The following is a 25,457-nucleotide window of genomic DNA, read 5'->3' on the forward strand; positions in this document are numbered from 1 at the left end:
TGAGCGGGAACCCCTTTTGATGGTTACATGCATTATGTTATAATTTAGCTATTGAAAAATAGCAGATCTACAAGCTCATAGCGCGCCACCGAGTGGCGCGCTACGAGCTTGTAGATCTGCTATTTTTTAAAAATCGTGAAAATGTGCCTCAAATCTTTCCGAAAATTGTCATGATTTAGATCAGGCCTGAATGGCTTAGTTATCATTCATGGTGTGGACTGAGGAGTGTAGAGTTGTAGAAAAAAAGCTGAAACGTCCAAAATGTCATCAAGTACTAAAACGACTGCAAAAGGAGCAGAAGAATAACTTACTTTCCAGTCTCTGTGGAAAGTTTTCTTTCTAAAGCCTGCCGTTACAAGGTGTTGTACAAAGCATAACATCATGAAAATTAAGAAGTAAAAAAAAAAAAGACAAAACGGAAAACAAAAACGCACAGAACACAAAATAAATAAACTTGTGTTGTGGTAAAAAAAAAAAAGCTACACAGAAGGTGAACACATTACAAAGATAAATTGCCGGAGAAACAGGTGGGTTTTTTAGCAGCTTTTTTTTTAAAGGATTCAACTGACTCTGCGCTTCTTATTGCCAGGGGAAGGACATTCCAAAGAGTGGGGGCTATACAACAGCAAAGTCTGGGTCACCCTGAAGTTGTTTTAGCCTAGATTTCAGGACAGGTAGAGAGAAGGCCTCGGTCAGAAGAGCTCTCACACTGAGGGCTGTATTTTGCGTGTCTTAAGTACCAGGTCTTATTCCCTAACTTGAGTAAACTAAAGACCTGGAGGCGTGATCAATGCCATTTGGCTATTCTGAGTGGCCAAAGAGCATTGAACACGCCTCCAGGTCTTTAGTTTACTCAAGTTAGGGAATAAGACCTGGTACTTACAGTAAGACACGCAAAATACAGCCCTGACTGTCCTAATGGCACAAAAGTTATCCGAGGGGAGACGGCGTATATTCGGTGCTTTACAGGTGATTTTAAAATACATTTCGAATCGATTCTGCACTCAACGTGTAATTCGGCTATAGCACCTGCGCTTTGTGTGTTTCTGGGAACGGTTGAAGCAGTTGAAACTGCATCACTTTAATAATAATAATACTAATACTAACTTTGACAGCGTCTTTCAAAAACAATGTGTGAAATGGGCCATTCAAAATGAGTACATTTACTTTGGTATACTTTTTTTTTTTTAAGCCGACACTGAAATTGTTAACGCAAGACGTTTACTTCTAAGAGAGTATTTCTACATTGTGGTATTGCACTTAAGTTAAGAAGTAAAACCATTAAGGAGTGCTCCTCTCTCTCTCCCACCGCTGGTAAATGAAGCCAAAATGAGCGCTGTGTACTTTACTTTCAGAGGAGAAATAAAGCAGATGCCTGCAGAGGACTCAGCTGGGAGCAACACTGCTGTGCTTTTAGTTTGCCTTTTTTTTCCTTTAGTTTTTTGGCTGAGGTGGTCATTAGTTTTTTTTACGTGCCCTACTGAGTGCCTACGAGGAACACCTGCTGTATTTACTATTTGTGCTTATAATGTTTTTGAGATTGCGTCCAGTCTTTGTTTTTTGTCTTGTTGAGATATAATTTGCTCATTGAATCTACACTCTTCCTGATCACTTTGTTCTATTCTAGGCTGTTGTTGGAACAGCCCCATTCCCTCTTGGGGATTAGTTTTCTTTTTTTTTTCTCTCGTCGCGGTTCAGCGTGTACCCTGGTTATATGGGGTCACGGAACGGCATGATAGGTTTTCAGGTGTATGTCTGTGTGTGTGTGTGTATGTGTATGTGTATGTGTATGTGTATGTGTGTGTGTGTGTGTGTGTGTGTGTGTGTGTGTGTGTGTGTGTGTGTGTGTGTGCGCGTGTGTGCGTGTGCTGTCCGGGAACAGTTTTGAAAAAGAATAACTACGTGTATGGACGCAACTATGGTTCTATGAATGTTGGACGAGAGCCAGTGTTTAATGATGGGTATCATCCAGGCCGACTAGTCTGTGTCAAGGTCATGTGTGACCCCAGAGGTGACACGGCGTGGGGGCGGGGCGCCAGCGCTTCCATAGCACGAGAGGCCCCTGCATCATCCTGGCGTCCGTCCCCATCAGCACAAACCCCTTGCCAAGATTCAGCGTGACACAGGACCTCTGGCGGTCACCCAGAATCCACAGCATCCCGGTTAAGACGCGTGACAAATTTCCATTCAGAAACGCCGAAACAACAACGGGGCGATGCGGAAACGTATGGAAAGCATCACATTTGATGTAGTCGTGGCGCGGCGGCACGGTGAAGGGGTGCGAGGCCAGGTCCACGGAACAGGCTAGAGACTCGGCCGGGGCTCCATTTTTGTCACCGCTCTAAACCCTTTATCCCTAAACTTCTTTGCCTTTTTTTTTTTTACTATTTTGCAAAACATTTTGGAAGAGTTAAAATGGCCAGTCTACAAGCTCACAACGTGTCAATGTAGATTGATTGGCTAGTTGAACTATTTTAAAAATGTTTTTCAAAATAGTAAAGGTTTAGCGGTGACGAAAATGTAGCCCAAGGTTTACTGTAGACTGGAGCAAAACAAACGCACAAAGTAAAGTGCAAGTGACATAGACCAGCTCCTCTGGTCTTACCTGGTCTTACGTCCCACTCTCAGAAGCCCTGATCTACACCACAAACCACAGTCACCCCAAACACAGTCTTTAAAAAGAGATAGAAAAATAAATCGGCAGATAATATTAATAAACGCCTCTGGATCTACAAGGTTCATGTTGTGGACGGACGGCATATTTTTGTGTTCGGGGAGAGGCAAAAGTTTGCAGGTCTAAATTCAGCGGGGGTTAATAATTCATCGGCGAGGAACGAGGAGGGGGAGAAAAGAGAAGCAAAGTATCATCCAATGGGTGGAGCGGGACGGAGTGGGGGTTCAAACCGGGGGCACGCACACACGCACACACACACACGCACGCACACACGCACACACACGCACACAGGGCAGAACCAACGCGGGCGAGGAGGAGAGACGTGATGTGGAGACAGGAGGCGTGAGGGCAGACAGCTGCGCAAGGCAGAGCAGCACAACACACACACACACACACACACACACACAGCACTCAGTGCACCTCCATCTTTAATGTCTCATATATACCGGCGGGCCTGACAGGAATGACTGAAGTTAACACGGATTCCTAGTGACAGCGGAGCGCGACAGTAGGAGAGGGGCCGGCGTATCCAAATAGCAATCGCTGCCGGTGCCACTGCAAATGGAGCATCGGTGTAAGACTGAGCCGGACGAGAGAGAGAGAAAGTGTGTGTGTGTGTGTGTGTGTGTGTGTGTGTGTGTGTGTGTGTGTGCGTGTGCATGTGCGTGTGCGTGCGTGTGTGTGTTATAGAGAGAGACAGAGAAGGGGCAAATCACTGGAAGCAAGGTTTACCACTTTACCAGAACTAATACTCTCGCGATCTGTTTAGCACTGCAATTCAGGATATCAGCAATCTGTCAGAGTCAGACGGTACTCAATGCAATTTTGAGCGTTTCAACAGACAGAGAAATGACATGAACTTGTTCAGCCGAACACTACATTTGTCTTAACAATGTTCTACTTGACGTTGTCACTAGTCTGGCGCATATGATGATTTATTATAAGCAAAGTTCTTCACACAATTGCCATCATCATGCATCATTTTTCAAAAACAAATGCTCACAATGCATTGAGATACACTATCCTGTGAGCTATGGCCAATGGTTGTTTTTGCTACTTCGTCCGTTCGTCGTATGGCAAGTGTAAAGGGCTTAACTGGTTAAAGGCTAAGGGCATGGTCTAAACTCTAAAGCAAGGGTCTTCAATGTTTTTACAGGCCAATGACTCGCTTACAGTATCTGAGAGAGAGAGAGAGAGATGAAGCAGAGACACCCACTAATTATTGAATTCATGATGAATGTGTATTTTCAGACATTTAACCACTTAAATCCTCAATACTGAAAATACAAGCGTTGTGAACTTGTAGGTCTGCAATAATTTTTTGTAGGTCTGCAATTGGGATGTTGTGAGGTTCTCTGCTTTTTTTCAGTATTTTCGGAGGATCCCTAGTATAGGGCATGTTGAAGACCCACCGGTCTAGAGCTGGACCACAGGGCCTGCTGTGTCAAAGGGCCTTCCACCGGTCTAGAGCTGGACCACAGGACCTGCTGTGTCAAAGGGCCTTCCACCGGTCTAGAGCTGGACCACAGGGCCTGCTGTGTCAAAGGGCCTTCCGGCCGCCTCTCTCTCTCCACGTGCATTCTCTGACCTGATCCATTTATAATAACCGCCGGGTCAGAACATTTTGACCCCGGGCCGAGTGTCATCCAATCCCTGCTACACTCTCTCTCCAGTCTCCAGTGTCTCTCTCTCTCCAGTCTGCTGAAGCAGAAACAAATAAAACAAGACAAGAAAACCCCTCTCAGCATGAGTAGCCTTGTTCTGATCATATCTAATCCAGAGTATAGCGTGGCAGAACACGATCCGACGCGAGCAGAACGACCTGAGGACGCCACCCCAATCCCCCCCCCCCCCCCCCCTCCCGCCAACACCCCCCTCCCGTGTAATGAGGAAACTGATGGCCGCAGCAGCATCCCATCCGGGAGCAGGCACTATATACTGTCTGCACAACACATTCTGTGCTCGTATTATATTTAGACGGTTTGATACGAGAGACAGAGACCAGAGAGACCGTTTCCAAAAAAAACACCTTGGCAGTCGTCGGAGTGAGGTATACGCGAGCGTGCCAGGCCAGCGCAGGAGCTAAAGAAGGTAGAGAGACAGCTACTCCAGAGTGGTCTCAGGAGCTAAAGAAGGTAGAGAGACAGCTACTCCAGAGTGGTCTCAGGAGCTAAAGAAGGTAGAGAGACAGCTACTCCAGAGTGGTCTCAGGAGCTAAAGAAGGTAAAGAGACAGCTACTCCAGAGTGGTCTCAGGAGCTAAAGAAGGTAGAGAGACAGCTACTCCAGAGTGGTCTCAGGAGCTAAAGAAGGTAGAGAGACAGCTACTCCAGAGTGGTCTCAGGAGCTAAAGAAGGTAGAGAGACAGCTACTCCAGAGTGGTCTCAGGAGCTAAAGAAGGTAGAGAGACAGCTACTCCAGAGTGGTCTCAGGAGCTAAAGAAGGTAGAGAGACAGCTACTCCAGAGTGGTCTCAGGAGCTAAAGAAGGTAGAGAGACAGCTACTCCAGAGTGGTCTCAGGAGCTAAAGAAGGTAGAGAGACAGCTACTCCAGAGTGGTCTCAGGAGCTAAAGAAGGTAGAGAGACAGCTACTCCAGAGTGGTCTCAGGAGCTAAAGAAGGTAGAGAGACAGCTACTCCAGAGTGGTCTCAGGAGCTAAAGAAGGTAGAGAGACAGCTACTCCAGAGTGGTCTCCGAGGCTGGACGACAGCCGGATTATTATATATATATATATCTTTTTTTTACACACTCCTGTCGGGGCCGAAATAGACCTGCGACGTATATAATGTCCCGAGCTTGCAGATCGGGGGCAGGTTTTCGGAGCGAGTGCACGCTGCACACCGTCGTGCACGCTGCACACAGTCGTGCACGCTGCACACCGTCGTGCACGCTGCACACCGTCGTGCACGCTGCACACCGTCGTGCACGCTGCACACCGTCGTGCACGTTGCACACCGTCGCCGCACAAGCGAAGGGTGAATCCGCGCCGGGCTTTACCCGACGCAGCCTTGATGATTCACGGCTAATGCGGACAGCAGAGCGGGGAGCCAGCGGTCCCCGGCGGTCGCTGCCGCTAAGTAGAAACCCAGAAGCCGTGTTGTGCCGCTGTGTGGAGAGAGGCCCCACAGGTAGCAGCGGTAGAGCACGGCCGTGGCTATGAGGTATATACACTACATGGATTAACCCGCCAAGACCCGCTGAGGCCCGTTCTAACCAAATGTCTTCCGAATCCTGACAGTTTTCTGAAAAATCCTACGTTTCCATCACGTCAGTCAGTGGTTCTCAAACTATATGTATTTCCCCCCCCCCCCCCCATCTCATAATAGTTTGTTCCAGAGACGCCCTAGAAGCAAAGATTTGAGTTAAAAATATATATATTCAAACACGTTACTTTTCAGTTTTCACGATCTTTCTAAAATAGCAGATGTGCAAGGTCACTATGAGCATGCAGATCTATTATTTTTGAATGAGCCCAAAGAAAAATAAAACAACGGTGAAAGTGGTTCAAATCTTTAAAACGCCATCCCGGTCGTAATGGGTTAACCAGAGGAGAGCATGGGACCTGGCTGACATCTGGCCGCTTTATTCACAGGTCGTCTGTCCAGATTTATCCAGCAGACCTCTTTGCGTTTTCTTATTTGTTTTTTCCCCCTCCTCCTTCCCGGCTTTGGCCTGCCCTGCGCCGTTTGTCAGTGGCTCAGCACCGCTCAGACGACGGAAGACAGCTTCCCCGCAGAGGGAGGGTGCGCGGCAGGCCACTTCTCAACACAGGCCCGCCGTGGTGCGCCCCGTGGTGTCCCCCCCAACCCCCCCCCCCCCCACACACACACACACACACCCCTCCTCTCCCAAATCCACCCAACACAACACATCCGCCACCCTCCTTCTCCTACCGTGGTGAAACTGTCATTCCTCCACTTGCACTAATACAGAAGTGCACAAAATGAAATGTAACCGCACTGCGACCGGGAAAAGCATTTAGACTTTTTACAATTGCACTTTGGCCCATCAAAGAATAGCAGATATACAAGCTCATAGCGCGTCAATTTGCGTGCTTCTCAGTCTCATTATAGCTATGAGCTTGTAGATCACATTGAAAATGTGTGCAAATCTTTGATATATTTTCTAAAAAAAAGCGACCATTCTTTCACTCAAACCTTTGCTCGTGTGGGTCCCTCCCTGGAACAAAGTATTTTTAGATGGGGGCCCCGCGACCAAATGATGGGGGTCCTTGACATGAAAAGGTGTGAGCACCACCGATATAGAATTAGAAACATATGTTTCTCAGAAAACTGTTAAAATATATAGTTTTTCTTGGCCTCAGGTCTTGATGGGTTATACATTCTAAAAGACCATGGAACGATATCGTCAACCAAAACTCTCTGTGCATCTCCATAGTTCAACTTGAAGGTAAAAGTAGGCCCTATTTCTGAAAACATGTGCAAGTCAAAGTGAAAGGTTTCTCTCTCTCCATTTTATTTTAACAAATATTTAACCTCATAATAATAATAATAATAATAATAATAATAATAATAATATAATACTAATACTAATACATACAATTTATATAGAGCTTTTCAATGTACTCAAAATCGCTTTACAGGACAAAAACTAAAGTAAATAAAAGTATTAACAAGAGCTTGTGACTAAACAATAACTCCATTGGATGCACTGGACAACAGTCAACAACAAAAGGTACGTTTCTCCCCCCCCCCCCCCCCCCATTTCCTGAAATTTCCTCTGGACAATCCACCCCGAAAGCGGCGATATTATGCCCAAAATAAAGCTGACAGCTTTATGTTGTGAATTCAACAAAACCTCCCACAGATATTCCTTCAGGTCTCGTCGGCAGATTGACGCTCCAGCTAGGAGCCCGACACCTCAACAAAGTGACATTGTGTCAGCTAAAGTGGATTAAATCGCCGGCTTGTCTCATGTAGAGGCAGTTTGACCACGGCTAGTTAAATCTATAGGGCAGGAGGGGGGGGGGGGGGGGGGGGGGGGTGCTGAGTCTTAGTGCGATCCCACCCCCCAATTTTAAATGCAGCTCCTTTTTTGTTATATCCGTTTAGACCAGCTGAGGCGATTCCACAATCTATGTCTTCTGAACCCTATCAGTTCTCTGGGAAACGTTGCGTTGCTGTTGTGTCGGTGGCTCTCAAGCCTTTTCCATGTCACAGAAGCCCATATTTGGCCACCGACCCCCACCTCAGATGTTGCTCCAGGAGTCAGGGACCCCCACGGGAGCAGAGAGATTTGAGTTATATATATATATTTTTTAATTATAGATTCAACATATTTTTAAAAATAAATAAATCATGAATCATGAAGAAAAAACGAATAGCAGATCTACAAGCTCATAGCGCGTCAAGAAAGTGACGCGCTGTGAGCTTATTTATCTGCTATTTTCTGAATATCCAAAAGTAAAAAATGACACAGATGCTTTTCCCGATTTAATGGGTTATGCGGTGCAATTATTTGGATTTTTTTTTTGGTTTGCCTCCACTGACAAAATGGTTTATCCTCTGAGGCACAGTAACAGAACAAAGGCAAATGGGCGAGCTCATAGTGCAGAGTAGGCAGGCAAAGTTCTTCGACTCATCTCTACTTCGTCTTTGATCTTTTCCCGGCAAAGATCAGCTTAGACGAGTGATGTAGCTCGAACCAACGCAGATCAGTATTCTAGTCGTCACCGACCGGAGTCCATGCAAAAACATCCAGGGCCCAGTGTGAGAGGAACCGGCGGTTCAATCTCTGGCCACCCAGGGTACTTAAAACTGTTGAATTTATGTCCTACAAGGGTCCTACTGCTGGTTTTCTGTCCTATACCAGGACCTCTAGTACTGCTGGTTTTCTGTCCTACCAGGACCCTCTAGTACAGCCGTTTTTCTATCCTACTACAACTGCTATTTTTGGCTAATGACCCCCCCCCCCACAACCTACGGATACCTGGGGTCCACGTGGTTACGGGTAAAACACATGTCCATGCCTTGCAAAGCCAAACCCTGAAACCACAGAATACAGTATTTCTCCTTGTGTATACGAATAGATTCGACAGGGTTTACCTGTATAATGCATTCCACCGTGACGCGATCACCTGACACCCCAGCGCCTATTTTAAACGCAGAGTGGGTTTCTTTCCCTTCTTTTTGCCCTTGCACAAGTCAAGGTGCAGACGAGACGCAGAGCAAACCATAGCATGAGAGACCACGTGTGCGCGGCGCTGACCCAGCTTTCCTCCTGAGCACCTCGCAGTAGTGAGAGAACACTGAGAGACGGGCTATTTATATCCACTTAACATCATACGTGTCTGTCACGCCGTCCGCCGTCATTTTCACAACGTGTGATTGTCTTAGAAATTCTAATTATCTTATAATTTTGGTCAGCGGGCCAACACCCGTGTGACTTATAACTTTTCACGATTAATTTGGGTTGTGTAGCTGGCCACGATGCAAGTCTTCATATTGTACATCATTCCAATCTGATTTCAGGGAAGTTTTAACCACACAAGGTCCCCCCAATTTCCCAGAATTGCACCTTTCAATGTCAGTCACTGATGTTACACAGACATTGTTGACCTATGGGGCACATATAACCATATCCACACTCATGTCACACACCTCTCTCACCTTCCCGCCTGTCAATTACAGTCTCAAAACATCTGGTTTGAACTCAAACCACTTAAAAACACAAAATAGAGCTGTATATGATCATTCACAAGTGTTACTATTACTACCAGTATATACATTATTGCCGTAGTTTATTTATAGGCTACTTAATGGTATGCTGGTGTCACGTGCCAAACATTGGCAGGTCGACTACTACAAACGCAATTCAACAGTGCAACGGTGTCTGTTTCTGTCGGGTCCAAACTGTTACTTTTCAGGATTCAAATTCAACTGCATCTAGTATAGATCTATCTATACTAGATCTGCTTCCGATACCTCTGTGAGACACTGTAGTATGATCCAGTAGGGCAGTCATTCACCAAAGAACACAAAACCACAAAAGGTTCAAATGTGGAGATAAGAGGTTTCTGCCCGACATCGACGGGGACACTAGGCCTACATTCTCCTAGACCAGCGTTCCCAACAATGGGTCGGTACCCATTTGGGGGTCGCGGACTACATTGTTTTGGGTCACGGGCTGAAACGTTTGGGAAACGTTCACTGTCCTACACAATCTCTCCATCACTGCTGTCTGTGCAGAACAAACAACGAGTTGCGAAATAATTATACGACCGGTGGTCGCCAGACAGTAACAATGAATTAGTTGACTTCCTTTGTGAAAAAGGGGAATATAACATAGTTCAATTATCCACCGTTAACCTGCATTATAGTCATCACAGTGCTAATCGTCAAGGACCCCCCCCCCCCCCACACACACACACACACACACACACACACACGAGCGAGAGAGAAGGAACACCGCTTGGTTCCCAGAGCTCAGTGAGGCCTGGTTTCCAAGTTTTGCAGATTCCCTCGTTTTCTCCAAACCGTTTCCAGATGTTTCTTCTGCACAGAAGCAGATAAATTGCCACTCTGAGTCTCCCCCCCCCTTTGTATTGCAACAGCCGCGTTGTTAAGTTGCTGCTTTTGTTGCACTGTTTCCACCACGCCACAAATATGTTTCTCAGTGGCAGCACACGCACGCACACACACACACACACACACACACACACACACACACACACACACACACACACACACACACACACACACACACACACACACAGTGTGCGTGTCTGTCTGGAAATAAATCAATTTAGCTAATTGTTCCAAAGACACTTGAAGAATCACACAGGTGATCTAACTGTGATCCTTGCAGTCCATCAGGAGAAGACACAGAAGACAGACAATGGCCTCTATAGCCACTGCATGGTTTGCTGGAATTAAATGCTATATTTAATGCATCTCACTTCGATTATCATATGCGTACTGCGTCATATATTAGCATATTATGCCCGGTATAGAGCCTGCCATAGTCTACAGGTTGGGAAAATCAGAAAGCCAAATTTGAATTTTGCCATGTATAATCATGTCACGTCAGCAAGCGGTTCGTAAGCACAGCTTGGAGGTCTGTATCTTGACCCTCCCCTCGCCAGTCGCCGCCCCGTCCCACCCCCCACCGGTCCCACCTCAATTAACGTCCCCAGTTTCCCTTCGTCTCATTTCCCCGATCCTTTCCATTGGCATTCATGACCTGCCAGGACACAGACAGTAGCTCAATGTCGGCACAGAAGAAGACGACGACAGCGAAATGAAACGAGCAGTTAGCGATGAACAGCGAATAGAAACGGAGCACTGTCTCTAGTGTCTACGCAGAGTAACCTCAGTGTCACAGACACAGGGTGTGTGTCTGTGTGTATGTGTGTGTGGGGTGTCGGTGGGTGTTTAGGAGGAGGGGGGGGTCTCTCTCTCTCTCTCTCCTCATGTCTGACCCGCCCGGTCTACCCACACACCTCCCCTCGCCTCCCTCCCTCCCTCCGCTTTCCTCCTCCCCGACTGAGACGGACAGCACATTCAGGCTAATTATGCATTTGGCGTCAGGGATCCTATAAAACCGAGGCAAGAAAAAAAAGAGAGGGGGGCCTCAATGAAACCCCAGCTCCCAGAGAGAGAGAGAGAGAGAGAGAGATAGGGAGTGGAAGGAGGCATGTGGGCAGACTGGTGAGGTAATGTGGAGGGGGATGAGATGGCGTTGGCTGTCTGCCTGACCTCTACTCCTCCTCCGTTCCAGAGTGAGCGAGTTCAGGCCGCCGTCTCTCTCTCTCTCTGTATCTCTCTTAACGGGCGGCTAATTTGTGTTTCCCTGCCTAAGGAAGAAGTGTCGTGTGACGTGTCCTCTCTGCAAAAATATGACTTTAAAAAAAAAGAATATGACGAAGATGCAGATACAGTACAGATAAACAGTATTCCTTTTTTTGGGGGGTGGGGGGAACCTGTTATATGACCGTGAGGCTTCCAAATGTAAATGTGGGCTATCTCATTTTACCCATTTGATCCTGCGGGGGGAAATTCAGGTTTCAGCTTCACCCAGCTGATTGCTGCCCAAGTGGTCAGACTTGATTGAGCGCAAGTGGGGGAGAGACCAGGGGTTATAAGTGTCCTTGCTCGGAGTCACCTCCGCCCATTGCCGGGGGCTGGGAATCGTACCAGGCGGCCTCTCTAGTCTCTACTCATTCAGCAATGGCCAACTGGATTAACCGGTGCGTAGCGTCAAGGCCTATTTAGTCCCGTTTTCGGTGAAGAGGTGAGCTTATAGTCAAAACAGAGAGGTGTGTTGAGTGTGAGCGGTGACCACCGCGGCGTGACGTCATGTTGTATAGTTTCCGGTGTCAACGTCTTCACCGAAACCTGGACTATGAATAGGCCTTTAGTCCGACATCCCATGAATCCGACTACCCAATATTCCGACCATAGAGCTCCGCATGCCTTAAACCCTAAACGCACGCGGAAGCAACGGGCGAGTCTGAACTGGCCACTCAGTCGGACTAACGAGTGCCCCCCCCACCCCCCCCCCCGCGCTCTCCCTTTCACTCTTGGGGCCACAATAAACAAATGTACACAAATGTACCAGTCAGAATTTGAAACGCACGATAGGACAGCTAAGACTAAGAGAGAGACTATAAGAGAAATGATTGCTATAGTAATGAGACTGGTATCACATGAAAGCACGTGTAAAACATTGCAAAGCTAAAAACCTGTGTTTGTCACAAACAAACTAAAATGCTTCACCTTCAGAACGGGGGGATTGTTTTTCTTCTTTCTGTTCAGTTCCCACAAGAAGTTTACTTTGATTCTCTCTCTTTTTTGGGGGGGATGTGCTTGAGTGTACTTTTGGAGGCTTTGTTGCAGTGATAACTTATTTGTATGAATCTCTCTCTCTATCTCTCTCAGTAACACAAGTGGAACACACGCGTGCACGCACACACGCACACACGCACGCACACTCTAAGAAGTATTTAGGCCCCACAAGACACTGGGAGGTCCCGACCGCTACGTGAGAGACTGCTCGGATATCGGGCTATGCAACGCAATTACGAAATGTTACAAAGAAAGAAAGAAAGAAGGGGGAAAAAATAAAACTCCCTATTTACACAAGGACATGCAAATGCTTGTCTTGTTCGGAGCCTTGTTAACAAGCTCGTTGAGGTTTTGAAGTGGCACGGACCTGGCAGGGGCAATCGATCAGGGACGTGCGGGGGTAGGGGGGCGGGGGTTAGTATAGACTATAGAGCATCAGATCATTAACCCATTCTGACCTGAGATCAGATTCTAAAAATGTCTTCTACATCCTGACAGTTTTCATTCTGACCTGAGATCAGATTTTTTTAAATGTCTTCTATATGTCAGTCGCTCTTCGATTTCTCAAAAAATAGCAGACCTACAAGCTCGTAGCGCGCCACTCGGTGGCGCGCTATGAGCTTGTAGATCTGCTATCTTCAATAGCTAAAGCACGACATGATGCTAACACCAAAATGGGTTAACCACTTAAACTCCCTATATAGCAATAGCAGATACAATGATAAAAATCTATAGCGCAATGTGATGCTTAGTGAGACCGTAGATCGATATTTGTTCTGCGGCGAGGCTATTTTGGAATCGTCTTTGACTATTTCTTTACGATGCCTCCCTCCCCCCTGCACCAAAAAAGACCTCCAGGTCTTAAGAGGTTCATTTCTGCATGAAAAGGTGGCTAAGTTTAGTCTGTGAGTATCACAATCTCCCCCCCCCCCCCCCCTCTTCCACATGTGACATGTGGCAGTGCTGCTAAGTCAGGGCAGGGGGCCGTGTCCATTTCCAGTGTGGCGTTGGTGGACTCATTCTCACGTGCCTGTGTGTCTGTGTGCGTGTGCGTGTGTTGTGCCCTGGCTGAGCCTGCTGACCACACACAGACGCACTATAGACCCGGAACATATTTCAATGAATTGGAACTGTTCTTTTGTAACCGATCTGTATACGGTAGAGTACGTTAAATATAGCTAGTGGGCTATACTGTAGAGCAGAACCAACCAACAACAACCACCTATATGTTGTATTAACACACTCTACACAGCAGTGTTTCCCCAAAATGGTGGGTCGGTCGGGGGACTCATCATTTGGATCGCCAGCCCATTTTTATGGCTCTTTGGAGTAAGTAGCCAAAATGTATCTTTTTGAGTCTCGAGTTGAAGAAAAACCACTGCTCTACATATTGGCCAAAATAACGTTTCATTCACTCAAACTCCTTCACTGCCAAATAATTATTTAATCAATTCACCCAGCGAGCCTTAATTGGAAGGAATAAAAGCCAGAGTTAATTAAATCTGCGATTCATAATAATAAAAAAATCTCCCTCCTTCTTTATTTCTTTAAAGTAACTTTGCTCCAAGCATGACAATCAGGACTGGGAGAGGGAGAGAGAGAGAGAGAGAGAGAGAGAGAGAGACACAGAGAGAGAGAGAGAGAGACACACAGAGAGAGAGAGAACACAGCAACGGGTGCCGAAGCCAAGCCAAGATGTCTGACACATCGTAAACATCTCAGAGCGACGTGCCGCCAGTCAACAGCAGGCCAGCACAGGTTATGGGTGTTGGGGGGGGGGGGGGGGTATGTGTAGGTGATACCGCTTCCTTTCTTTTAATCTCCATATGTTGACATGCAAACCTTGGGACCACACACAGCGCTGCCTGCAGGGTGCCTCTGTCTCTCTCTCTCTCTCTCTCTGTCTCTGTCTCTCTCTCTCTCTCTCTCTCTCTCTCTATCTGCATGGCAACTCACCTGCAGCTTGGACCGTTTCCAGAGGTACACGTACTGTATAGTATACTCAAGTACTGTACTTAAAAGTATATATATTATTTAAAGATTTGAAAGACAGGCAGCAAAGGTTGGCAAGCTCCTGGACCCCTCAGCCACCCCCCCCCCCCCCCCCCCCCCCCACACACACCCCCCTAAAAAGTATAATTTTGAGGTACTTGTCCTTCACTTATTTTGCTGTCTGCTGTCGAGCGGAAATACTCCATATTTATATGTCGTTTTCTGAAAATGAACGCGCTACCCATCGTGATCATACTACAGTAAAGTGGTAAAAGTAGTTTGTTCTGTTACTTTTGCATTTTTGAATCCTGAAAAGTAACAGATTGGGACATATGAGGTTTCCACCCAACAGAGACGATATTTTATCTTAATTTATTTTACAGTTATTTGACAACTTAATGTAATGTATTAATGTATATATACTTATTATTGTAATGTAATATTCGTTATTACAAAACACAGATACAATCAAGCCTTAATACTTTGTCTATTCTGTAGGCTATATTTACCTATACTGTATTTTTATGCACAATCCTTGCTGTTAACTTTTCCTCGTGAAGAAAAAAAGAAGGAATACACGACTTACGTATGCGTACAGTACTTCATCCACTAGTACCACACAACGCGCTTCCCAGTGAGTGGTGGAAAGTAACTAAGTACATTTACTCTGTGCTTTTCGGTACTGTACTTTGAGTACACACACTGTCGTTGGAGCGCTTCCAAGCACCAAGGAATCCATGCAGGAAGTCATGCAGAGGGCCTGCCTCGCCTGCCAAGGGCTCGTTAACCACTTAAGCCCTGTTTTCTTCTATGTCGCACGCCAATGCGGTGTTGATTGTGTCGACTAAAAACTATGGCGAAAAGTGTTCATCCATTACCTTTCTTCACTGACAAAAAACAAACAACAACTAAAAGCCATGATGACTAAGACTTATGAGTAAATAATATACTGACAATTTCGTCAACAAATAAAATCTAGACTAAAATGTTCGGGAGGGACTATAGGTGGAGAAGAGATCATGTTATGCTTGGTTGCGCTCTGAGAATAGCAGATCGACTAGCTCACAACGCGTTGCGCTGTGAGAAAATGTAGAAGGTTGGGAATGTTCTCCAAAATATGGGGGGGGGGGGGGGGGGGGGGGGGGGGCGACACACGCTTGCCTAAAGAAAAAAGAAAAAGAAAATGCGTGGCAACTTGTCAATCAGCAATTTTTGGGTGAAGATATTGATATAGTGGAAAAAGTACATTTGCGATTCAGGTCCGTTTCACCAAGTATAGAGAGGTTTAAGTGGTTAAAAAACGACGTATAGTAATGGGCAGAGAGCTGTGTAATGTATGAAGTAGCAGACCACTTCTGTTGAACATGTGTAAGTCTTTGTAAAGCAACATACTTAACCGTCTACCACTAATGCAAACCAGCCAAAAGAAAGGGCTGCGCTATAGACCCGCGACTGTACACAAGATGCTGCTCCCCCTAAATGAGAGTATTACTGTTGATACAAACATGTTATAGTAGTGTTCACTTCTACAAAGACTACTACTTTCAGTTTGACTTCAAGACTACACAAAGCATTGTCAAAAGTGACCAAAAAGGTATGCTTGATATTTCTCCTATATTTCCAGTAAATTCCCTATAAATTAACTCCCCCGGTAAGTATCCAAATTTTGATATCCCCCAAAATGATGCAACCCTGTGACCACCAAAGTAAACGCGATAGTTCCTTCGCACGCACGCACGCACACACACAGCACAGCTGACAAAAGTTGTCTGCGACTAACAAAAACTCTGGGTCACAAGCATCTGCAGACAGACACACTCTTCTCTTGCGTTCACTGTGCTCCAACGTTAACACTCTTCTCTTGCGTTCGCTGTGCTCCAACGTTAACACCTGATCATGGTTACTCTTCTGGCGGTGCGACAGCCAAAGACCTTGTCTGAAGGAAAACATGGCAAATGGAATATACACATGTCGGCCTGGAGGCCTGCCAGGCAGCGTTCACCACCAGACAGACACAATACGAGCAGCTCCATTCAACTGGACTTCACTAGAACAGCAGACTGCTTCAGACAGACAGACAGACAGACAGACTGCTTCAAACAGAGACAGACTGCTTCAGACAGACAGACAGACACAAATCTATACAGCTGATTAGTAGGTTAAACAAAATGGGTTTAAACAATACAAAACGTAAAAAATCTCTGACTGCAAGTAAAATATTACACCAATCCCCCCTGCCCAAGCGTGTAGACATTAAAATAAAGGCTACAATGGTTGCTCTGGATTACAAATATGATTAAATGGCCACTGTGACATCGCGGAAAAGCACACATTAACGTGGAGCTTAATTTAGTAAACATTTAGTAGGAGCGTGGGAGTGCCACCGGATAAGGTTTCCTCCGCCACATGGATCACATCGGCCCCTGTTGCGCGTCTTTGCCCGTACTACTCTATAGCTCTCCCTACAATTGTCCTGGCACAGTAAATAAGGCGAAATTTTGCAAATGCCCCCCCTCCCCTCAAAATATCCCTAACAAGGAAGTCTTTCATTTCACAACTTCAATGGTCTGACCCCCAGAGATGCCAGATCCTGTGGGCAGGCAGGCAGTCGAGGACGACTCGACGGAATATTTGAAGTCACCACATCAGACAATAGTACTGATTTCACCCTATTCTCAGGATGTTTGGGCAACGCAAGAGTCTAAAGCCGTAACCCGCCTAGCGGGCCAGGACAGATGAGAGGCTGAGATGACACATCTACAGGGACAGCATCGCTTCCTTAGCAACTTATTGACTACATTCAACCTGCCTCTACTGCGTGGGCACGCAGTGGTGGTGGGAGGAGAAGTACTACATTTATTTACTTGAGTAGAAAGCACCAATAGGCCTACTGCAGTGTAGAAGTCCCGTGTTACAAAATTGACTTGGGTAAAAGTACAAAGGTATTGGTACAGTTAAAGTACTCATTGTGCAGAATGTCCCATTTTGTTCCAAATGTCTCTGTTCCCTTTCCGTTTCAATCACGTCCAATTTGTCCTGCATCCTGTATGAGTCCTCTCTCCTCATGGGATGAATGTGGTATCCTGATCCCTGTCCTGGAAATGTATTTTCTATTAGCTTAAAGAGCTGAAGAGACGCGGAGAGCCCTGTTACTGAACCAACACTCTATGACTACCATCAGGATAGAGAGAGAGCGCTTTAACACTTATTTTAACAAAAGATATAACGTGCACGCCCTTTAAATCCCTACTAAGGCACACAAATCTACGCTTCGCCTAACTCCAAAAGCGCTTATTTTGTTTGTGCATTCGCCTGCATGGCCCACGAGCACACATCCTGTCAACTCCAGTCTTCGCGGTGCTTTTCGAAGCCGTGCCATCGAATGCCCCCCCCCCCCCCGCCCCCCCGCTACACAACACTAGAGAGTAATACGTTATTTCCAGACGTTACATAAGTTATGTGAGGTAGGTAGTGACACATTAGCTCCTGCTCGCCCCTCGGGGCTTTTCCACAGCCGGATAACGTTTCAGAAAATATGGACAGATGTCAGATTTCAGAGTAGTTTGGGGCGTGTGATTATGTTTCAGACTCAGAGACAGGCTTTGGGATGGGGGGAGGGGAGGGGGTGGTTGAGTTATAGGGCAGACTGTGTGTGTGTGTGTGTGTGTGTGTGTGTGTGTGTGTCATCTCGGTGTGGTCTACTACAACACCAATGGGAATGCGCAACACTGCGTTTTCTCACTCAACGGTAAACAAACCAACATACAGTAGAAGTGTATACAATACAGGCCGTCTGCGAGCCTTGGAATGAAATGCCGTTTTCTAGGCGGTTGATAAACTTTTTTTTTTAAAGGGTTTTAAGAGGTTCATCGATAATGAAAATAAGCCGAGACTGGCCGTGATTTACAGCCCATGTGGTTATGCGATCTGTTATGATTGGTGGGAAATGATGAATGTCTTTCTCCAGGTGGCTGAAAGGCCCGGCTTTAACCTGTCAGAAGAACTGACCTAATGGCTTACTGCTTCCAGTCACACGGACCGTAGCTGGCTTGTGATCAAATCCTGCCAGTCACACATGCACACACAGGCACACACACAAGCGTACACAGACACACACACGTTTACATTATACTTGAGGACGAAAATATTTACATAGCAATGTCAATGCCAATGCAAAGCAATATCAATGCCACGTTTTTCGTAGGGACATTTGGATAGCAATACAAGCGGTCAAGCGCGCGCGTGCACACAGACACACACACACAGACACACACACACACACACACAGTGTGTACGCGTCGCAGATGCATACAAGCCACCACGCCTCAGGCACCTGGCGTAGGAGGCTAACAAAAACACCCTATCCTCACACACAGTGCCTCTCTCACAGTCCACCTCCAGAAAGAGGCCAACCTGACGTGGCTAACGTCACGCAGAGCGGCCGACCGGACCGCAGCTTCATCATCACCCTCCTCCTCCTCCTCCTCCTCCTAATGTTCTGGTATTGGCGCAGCTGCCCAGGCTAATGGCAGTCTCACGGCAGATGTCCGAATCCTATGCTATAGTCCCAATTTGGAGACCGAGGCCACCGTTGGTGTCTACCCGCGTAAAAAAATGGGCATTTTATTTCATTTAACCTCTTAAGACTCGTTTAAAATGTTTCAGAAATAGTCGATCTATAAGCTCACAAAGTGTCTCAGTGCTTTTATTTTGTAATTATATCGAAATCAGGACACATCGGCAGCATAGTTGCCGACAGCGATGGTGACGATGACGTCTAGAAAGTTAAATAATGGCCAAATCCGTACAGGGGTCAGTCAGGCTCCAGTGGTTATGGCTCAGAACACGGCCCCCTGCTTCGATGCATACTTTATGCAGGAGTTCTGTGTACTGTACGGCTGTTGAAACTCAACAACCACTCCGTCTGTGAGTGGGAGAGAGCGAGGGGGGAGGGGGGTCTGAACCGTTATTAAATGTGCAGTGAGTGATCTTTTAATGTTAGATAACCAGATGATAAATGGCACCTGTTCACCTTACTAAGAGACATTGGCGCTTAACTTGGATTCCTTTCAATTGGTGTGCAGAGGGATGCCATGAGATTGTGTTTAGGCTAAGTATTGGTTATGCTGCCAGGCTATAGCTTTCCTCCCGGCACATCATTTATCATTTATTGCGATACATACTATTCATATAGTATAATACTAAAGGTTAAGTTTGCAATAACACCGGGTAGGATGTAATCTATGGTGTGGTGGTGTCTTTACTAGAACGTATTTATGTTGTTGATATTTGAATTCCACAGTAGGATATAGGCGAACCAACACAGTGGACAGATGGAATAAGCCATTCCTGATGAAAAGCAGGTCAATGCAGCGACGGCTGCTTTTTGGTGCTGTACTAGAATTAAAATATGCTGTTTCTCTGGTCCAGAGAAAGGTTGAGAACCACCGTGTCCTGCAGTATGTAAATATAGACCAAAAGGATTACATAAAAAGCATAAGCAATATTAGCATACACTGTAAAAACTGTAAAATATGATATACTTAACAATAAACGTAACAATCTTAAATCAAAATATTGGTCTATTTATTTTTTTATTATTTGAGCATGTGATTTGTATGGATAACGTATAACGGCCTTTAACCAGGAAAAGGGATTAGATAACCAGCCACCATTCTTCTTCAGGTTGTTTCCTGCTCAGTGACGAGAATGCCCAAACACAATTGAAATTTGAAATTTAAACGGCAGTCAATAGCAGGTAGTTGACTTGAAATAGTTTGAGTGTAGCATACAGTATAACTCTGTTAAAATGGGAGTCGTTTTTGAAAACAGAGATTATTATTTATTTCCAAATGCTAATTTATATAATTAAATACTTATATAGCAGAAAGTGACCATAGAGGAGGGATGCCATTAAAACAACATCTACTGTACTACTACATTATTGCATCTGCAGCTGGTGATGACTAATGACATAGTGGTCATATATATCTATATCTATATCTATATATATATTTTAAAAATGGTTGTTTAAAATGCAATTAGGCCTAGAGGTTTAAGCAGAACGCCCACATGTTATAGTTGTCCATTTGAATAGCTGTGTGGAGAACAAGACATGGAATTGACTCCAGAAATACAATAAAACCTCTGTCCGGAGTTTCCTCTATACTGTAGTCCTCCTGTTCCTCAGTGCATTATCCACTTAAACCCCAGCATCCGTATTGGGGACCGCCTTTCGCTGAAAATAGCAGATCTACATTGTTCTGAGCTTATCGATCGGATATTTTCCCGCGAAAGCTTTCCCCACGATAGCAGACAACCTGAAAACACTAGCAGAGAGCCCTGGGGGACTCCACTCAACCATGCAGGTCTGTAACTCTGCAGGCCCCTTTTTCCACCGGCGTTGAACCGGGTCCGGTTCTAGTTTTCCGCCTAATATTGAACAATTTGAAAAGTGTTTTCACTGAAAATGAATTGGTTCATAACCCTAAAAGTTGGTTCGGAACTGGAGCCCCCCAAACAATGGCCGCCGATTCCGTGAAAGCTCCAAGGTAGAAAGAATCTAGAACTGAACCAGTTCCAGAACCAAAGTTATTTTGATCATCATCAGGTCGAAATCATGTCAGATAGGTGTGTGTCTATAGGTGAGTGAGACACACACACACACACAGCTGCTTTAACATCCAAATGCAAATGAGATATCCGGTCTGGTGCACTGAGAACATGCTGTCAGGATGCTCTTTTTCAAATCAGTGACTGACAACAGGCCTACACAATCACAATGACAACAGGCCTACACAATCACTATCCACATCACAATGACAACAGGCCTACGCAATCACTATCCACATCAAAATAACAGGCCTACACAATGACTATCCACATCAAAATAACAGGCCTACACAATCACTATCCACATCACAAAGCTTCACATCCATACAATACAACACAATACAAGACAACTTTTATGAACTTGTGAAAGAGGGAGAGAGAGGAGGGGGAGGGGGGGGCATAGTAGCAGACAGTTACAGACTATTCCAATATTAATACTTAATAGTTGAACTGTAAAATGTTACTATCCAACGTTTTATTTAATTGAATTCATTTTGAACAACAATACTTGAAAGCATGAGGCTATGCTATATAGCCTGGATGCAGCTGAGAACAAGTTCTGAACACAATACAAGAAACTGACCTAACTTAACAGCTATAATAAGCTGTAAAATAAGACATTAAATTATTTTCAGTCCAAAAAATGTAATAAAAGCCAGGCTTGCCTGCCTGGCTTTCAACGGGGTCAACGGGGCAGTATTAAGCTAATTTAATAGGTTATTTTTAAATAACAATCTGATCCTCAACATCAAAAGCTCCTCAATTATTGTTGGAATACAGATGAGATCAAAAAGTTAATGACCAAGTTATAGCAGCACTTATTAAGTTATTATTAAATTAATAATAACTAAAACGCACCATATTGAGCGTCCACTTCAACCTGCTTCAACCAAAACAACGAATCGCTCATTCTGTTTTTGACCCTTAAGTTACAAAACACAGTGACTGCTCTGGCAGAGCAGCACGTTAAACAACAAATTAAACAATTCCCGACCGACGTATGGAAAATAAAATAAATATATGTTAAGGATGGTCTATCTAGTATGAATGAATAAATAAATCAGCCAACATTGCCCAACAATAATAAAAGACCACACTTGGAAGAATTCTAGAAGTGCCCAGTGACCACACACACACACACACACACACATACACACAGCGCCACCACGCAGCGAGCGCCGGGACGGACGCGCACAGTCAGAAAGGAAAGGAAGCGCATGCACTACTTCTTCTTATTGAACATGACTGTCTGTCTGCTGTAAACACACCACGGGCGCACGCACCGCGAAACACCATCATGTCACATTCTCTGTTGTTAAACACTCGGAACTTTCTCATTCTTTCTCAGCCAAGACTGAGTCCTTGTTTTGTTTTTTTGTTGTTGTTTAGCCCAGGGTCTCTCCCCCCCCCCACATCTCCATGGAGACCGCGTCCCCCCCCCCCCCCCCCCCCCCTCCATCATGTCCGATCGATGGAAAATTGAACAAAGAGCAGAGGGATCAATTTCCGATCAACCGAGGAGTAGTCAGCCGTGCTCCCCCCCCCACCCCTTCTTCTTCAATCAATGGAGAGAGAGAGAGGGGGGGAGGTGAGATCAGAGCGGCTTCCCCACAACACAACAACACAACACGCCGGGACTAGAGAATATTACTCCAACTCCTCCAGCACCGTTGCAGTCAGTCAGTCAGTCAGTCAGAGAGGGGGGCTCCAGAGCCCCGGAGCCCCCGAGCCATGCACGGCTCCGCTCCACGCACAACCACCGCCACCACCACGCACATGGAAGGGAAGGAAAAGGAAGGGAGGAAAAAGGAGCTGACCTGGAGCTGCTGTAAATCAAAGCGCCTCCAATATTGAACCATCGATCCCGCATTGGCCGCCATCTTGAGACATATTGAGCCGGAGTGAGAGGCTGATAGAGAGAGAGAGAGGGGGAGAAAGAGAGGGAGAGAGAGAGAGAGAGAGGGAGAGAGAGAGAGAGCGAGAGAGGGGCTGGATGTCGAGCACTAGAACGAAGGAGGGGGAGCGCCACGTAAAACACGGAGCTGGAGCTATTGAAGTCAAAGCCGCGGCTTATTGAACAACACACACACACGGCTGGCTGTGTGGAATGGATCTATCGACCGGGAACCTGTCATATTGAATATAGAGAGACCGAGGAGGAGGAGGAGGGGGCTCCATAGCAGCCAAAAACACGGGATGGAGTTCCCACTTTAAGATAAACTTTACCAGGCATAGCCTACAGTTAGTTGGATGTGGTGTTTTTTTGAATGCCGAAGTGTTTCGATTTGTCTTTGTATTTTTAATTTGAGGTATTTTTCTTCTTTCTTTCCCCCCTTTTTTCTCTCGTTTATTTTTGTCCCTTTAGCCTTAATCTTACTCATAATTATTTGCATAACGTATTGCGATTGCTTTCTTATTAGCATATTTATGTATGGACTGGTTAAGTGCACTTGCCAAGTAGCCTACCATATAAATACACTTTTATACGTTTGAGCCTTTAACCCACGTTTTTGGTTTTGATCAGTTTTGATCTAACATCGATGGGTTGTCAATCGTAGACCTATAGGCTAGGCCTATACTGTATGGAGCTAACCGTCTGTGACTGTGAAATGCTTCAGATTCACCAAACTATGTGTGTAAGACAATGGCAGATTGGGACTTAATATTTCATACAGATAGGCCTACTGTATCAGATTGATATAGGCTAGCCTACTCATTGGATAGCATGTGTAAGTGGTTCCCAAACTTTTTCATGTCAAGGACCCCCAAATTGACTCTAATTAGCCAGCGGACCCCTTGAAAAGATATGCCAAGGACCCCCGTGAGAGAAGTGATTCTCAACCCCTTTAATTTCAACGTCAAGGACCCTCAATTTAATGCATTAGTCTATGGACCCCCATTTAACGGCATGTCTATCTAATTTATATTGTAAAATCAATGTTAATTTAACTCTGAGAGCGTACAAATGGAACCAAATGGACCCATTTGTACACTCTCAGAGTTACAGTCCATTTGGTTCCTGACTATCATTTAGCTGGGGACCCCCTGGAAGTCCCTCAAAAACCCCTGGGGGTCCCCGGACCCCACTTTGGAAACCACTGCTGTAAACAACAGACAATGGCTTGTAGAACAGCACTGGCCTACTTGGGCAGTGTGTTGAACTTGAACTTGGGCAACAGCGCCTCTCTTGGTATGACTCCAGAATTGCCTGCATGCAACCTTGCAGACAGCTGTGTGTGTGTGTGTGTGTGTGTGTGTGTGTGTGTGTGTGTGTGTGTGTGTGTGTGTGTAAATATTAATAATATATAAGTACAAAAAGTAAGAAAGTACTCATTATGCAGAATGTCCCATTTCACAAATTTCCAAACGTATAAAATGTCTTTTGAAAATATCAGATCTACAAGCTCACAATGCACTCATACTGGTGTATAGGGTGTAAAGAGACTGTTCACATATACGGTAGTGTTCTGCACAGTATTGTAATAGGCTATTTTAATGTACAGTAAGGTTATATAAATACATGATTACCCTATACTAGGCCACACTGTAATCCAAGTGTTTCAGTGTATCAGACTGACCAACACGGCAGCCAAGGCTATCGGCTATAGCCTATATATATAGGCTATGCTGCCGAGTTTCAGCCATAATTTGGTAAATGTCAAATTTGCGGTGAACCGTGCTGCAAACGGTGTACATTTGTTTCTTTTCCCGTGATCTGTTTCCTGTTATAAGCGGGCGAGAGATTGCTGGGAATCAATGTCACATGGGGGGGGGGGGGGGGTAACAAGAACCATCTGACGGCCATATTGAAATCCCATTCACCCCAACAACACGGCAACACAGGAAAAGCAACAGGCCCTGGCCTCCTTTTCCACACTCACTTAATGCATGTAACTGCATTTTAACGTCCCCCCGCACACACGAGCGCAGCTATAGCTCACAAAGGGGAATGGGATGCCTGTAAACCGATGGGGTTTATAATCCTTCCCTCAGACGGCCAGGCAGGCAGGCCTGCACGGCCCAGTAAATCATTTGACGGAGGGGAAGAGTAGAGAGAATGAAAACGCCATCAGGTGAAACATCTGAGGAAGCCATTACTGAGGTCCACCTCCTGCTACATCGGTATATGGGAGGTTGAGGTCAGCTCCAAGAACATGCAGCTGGACCACCTACAACACAGGGTTCTCAAACCTTTTCGTGTCAAGGACCCCCACATTGACACTCATTATAGCCTTGACCCCCATTAGAAAATATATACGCCAAGGACGCCCATAAGAGAAGATTGTTTCATGGCTCTAGGAGTGATTCTCAACCAGGTTGATTTCAAGGACCCCAGGTTTGACCTGAATTAGGCTACGGTCCTTTTAATCAATT

General features: G+C 45.6%; 1 protein-coding gene across 1 annotated transcript in view; it reads right to left on the reverse strand.

Moving 5' to 3' along the window:
- Positions 1-23,382, reverse strand: part of cux1a (cut-like homeobox 1a) — a 252,591-nt gene extending 229,209 nt beyond the window's left edge. Inside the window, 1 exon segment of the mRNA XM_080780448.1 lies at positions 22,901-23,382. Coding sequence (XP_080636574.1) covers positions 22,901-22,963 — 63 coding nt within the window. The 5' untranslated portion in view covers positions 22,964-23,382.
- Between the last annotated feature and the right edge of the window lie 2,075 nt (positions 23,383-25,457).

This window comes from Protomyctophum bolini, assembly GCF_963924005.1.
Source record: "Protomyctophum bolini genome assembly, chromosome: 13".
NCBI lineage: Eukaryota > Metazoa > Chordata > Actinopteri > Myctophiformes > Myctophidae > Protomyctophum > Protomyctophum bolini.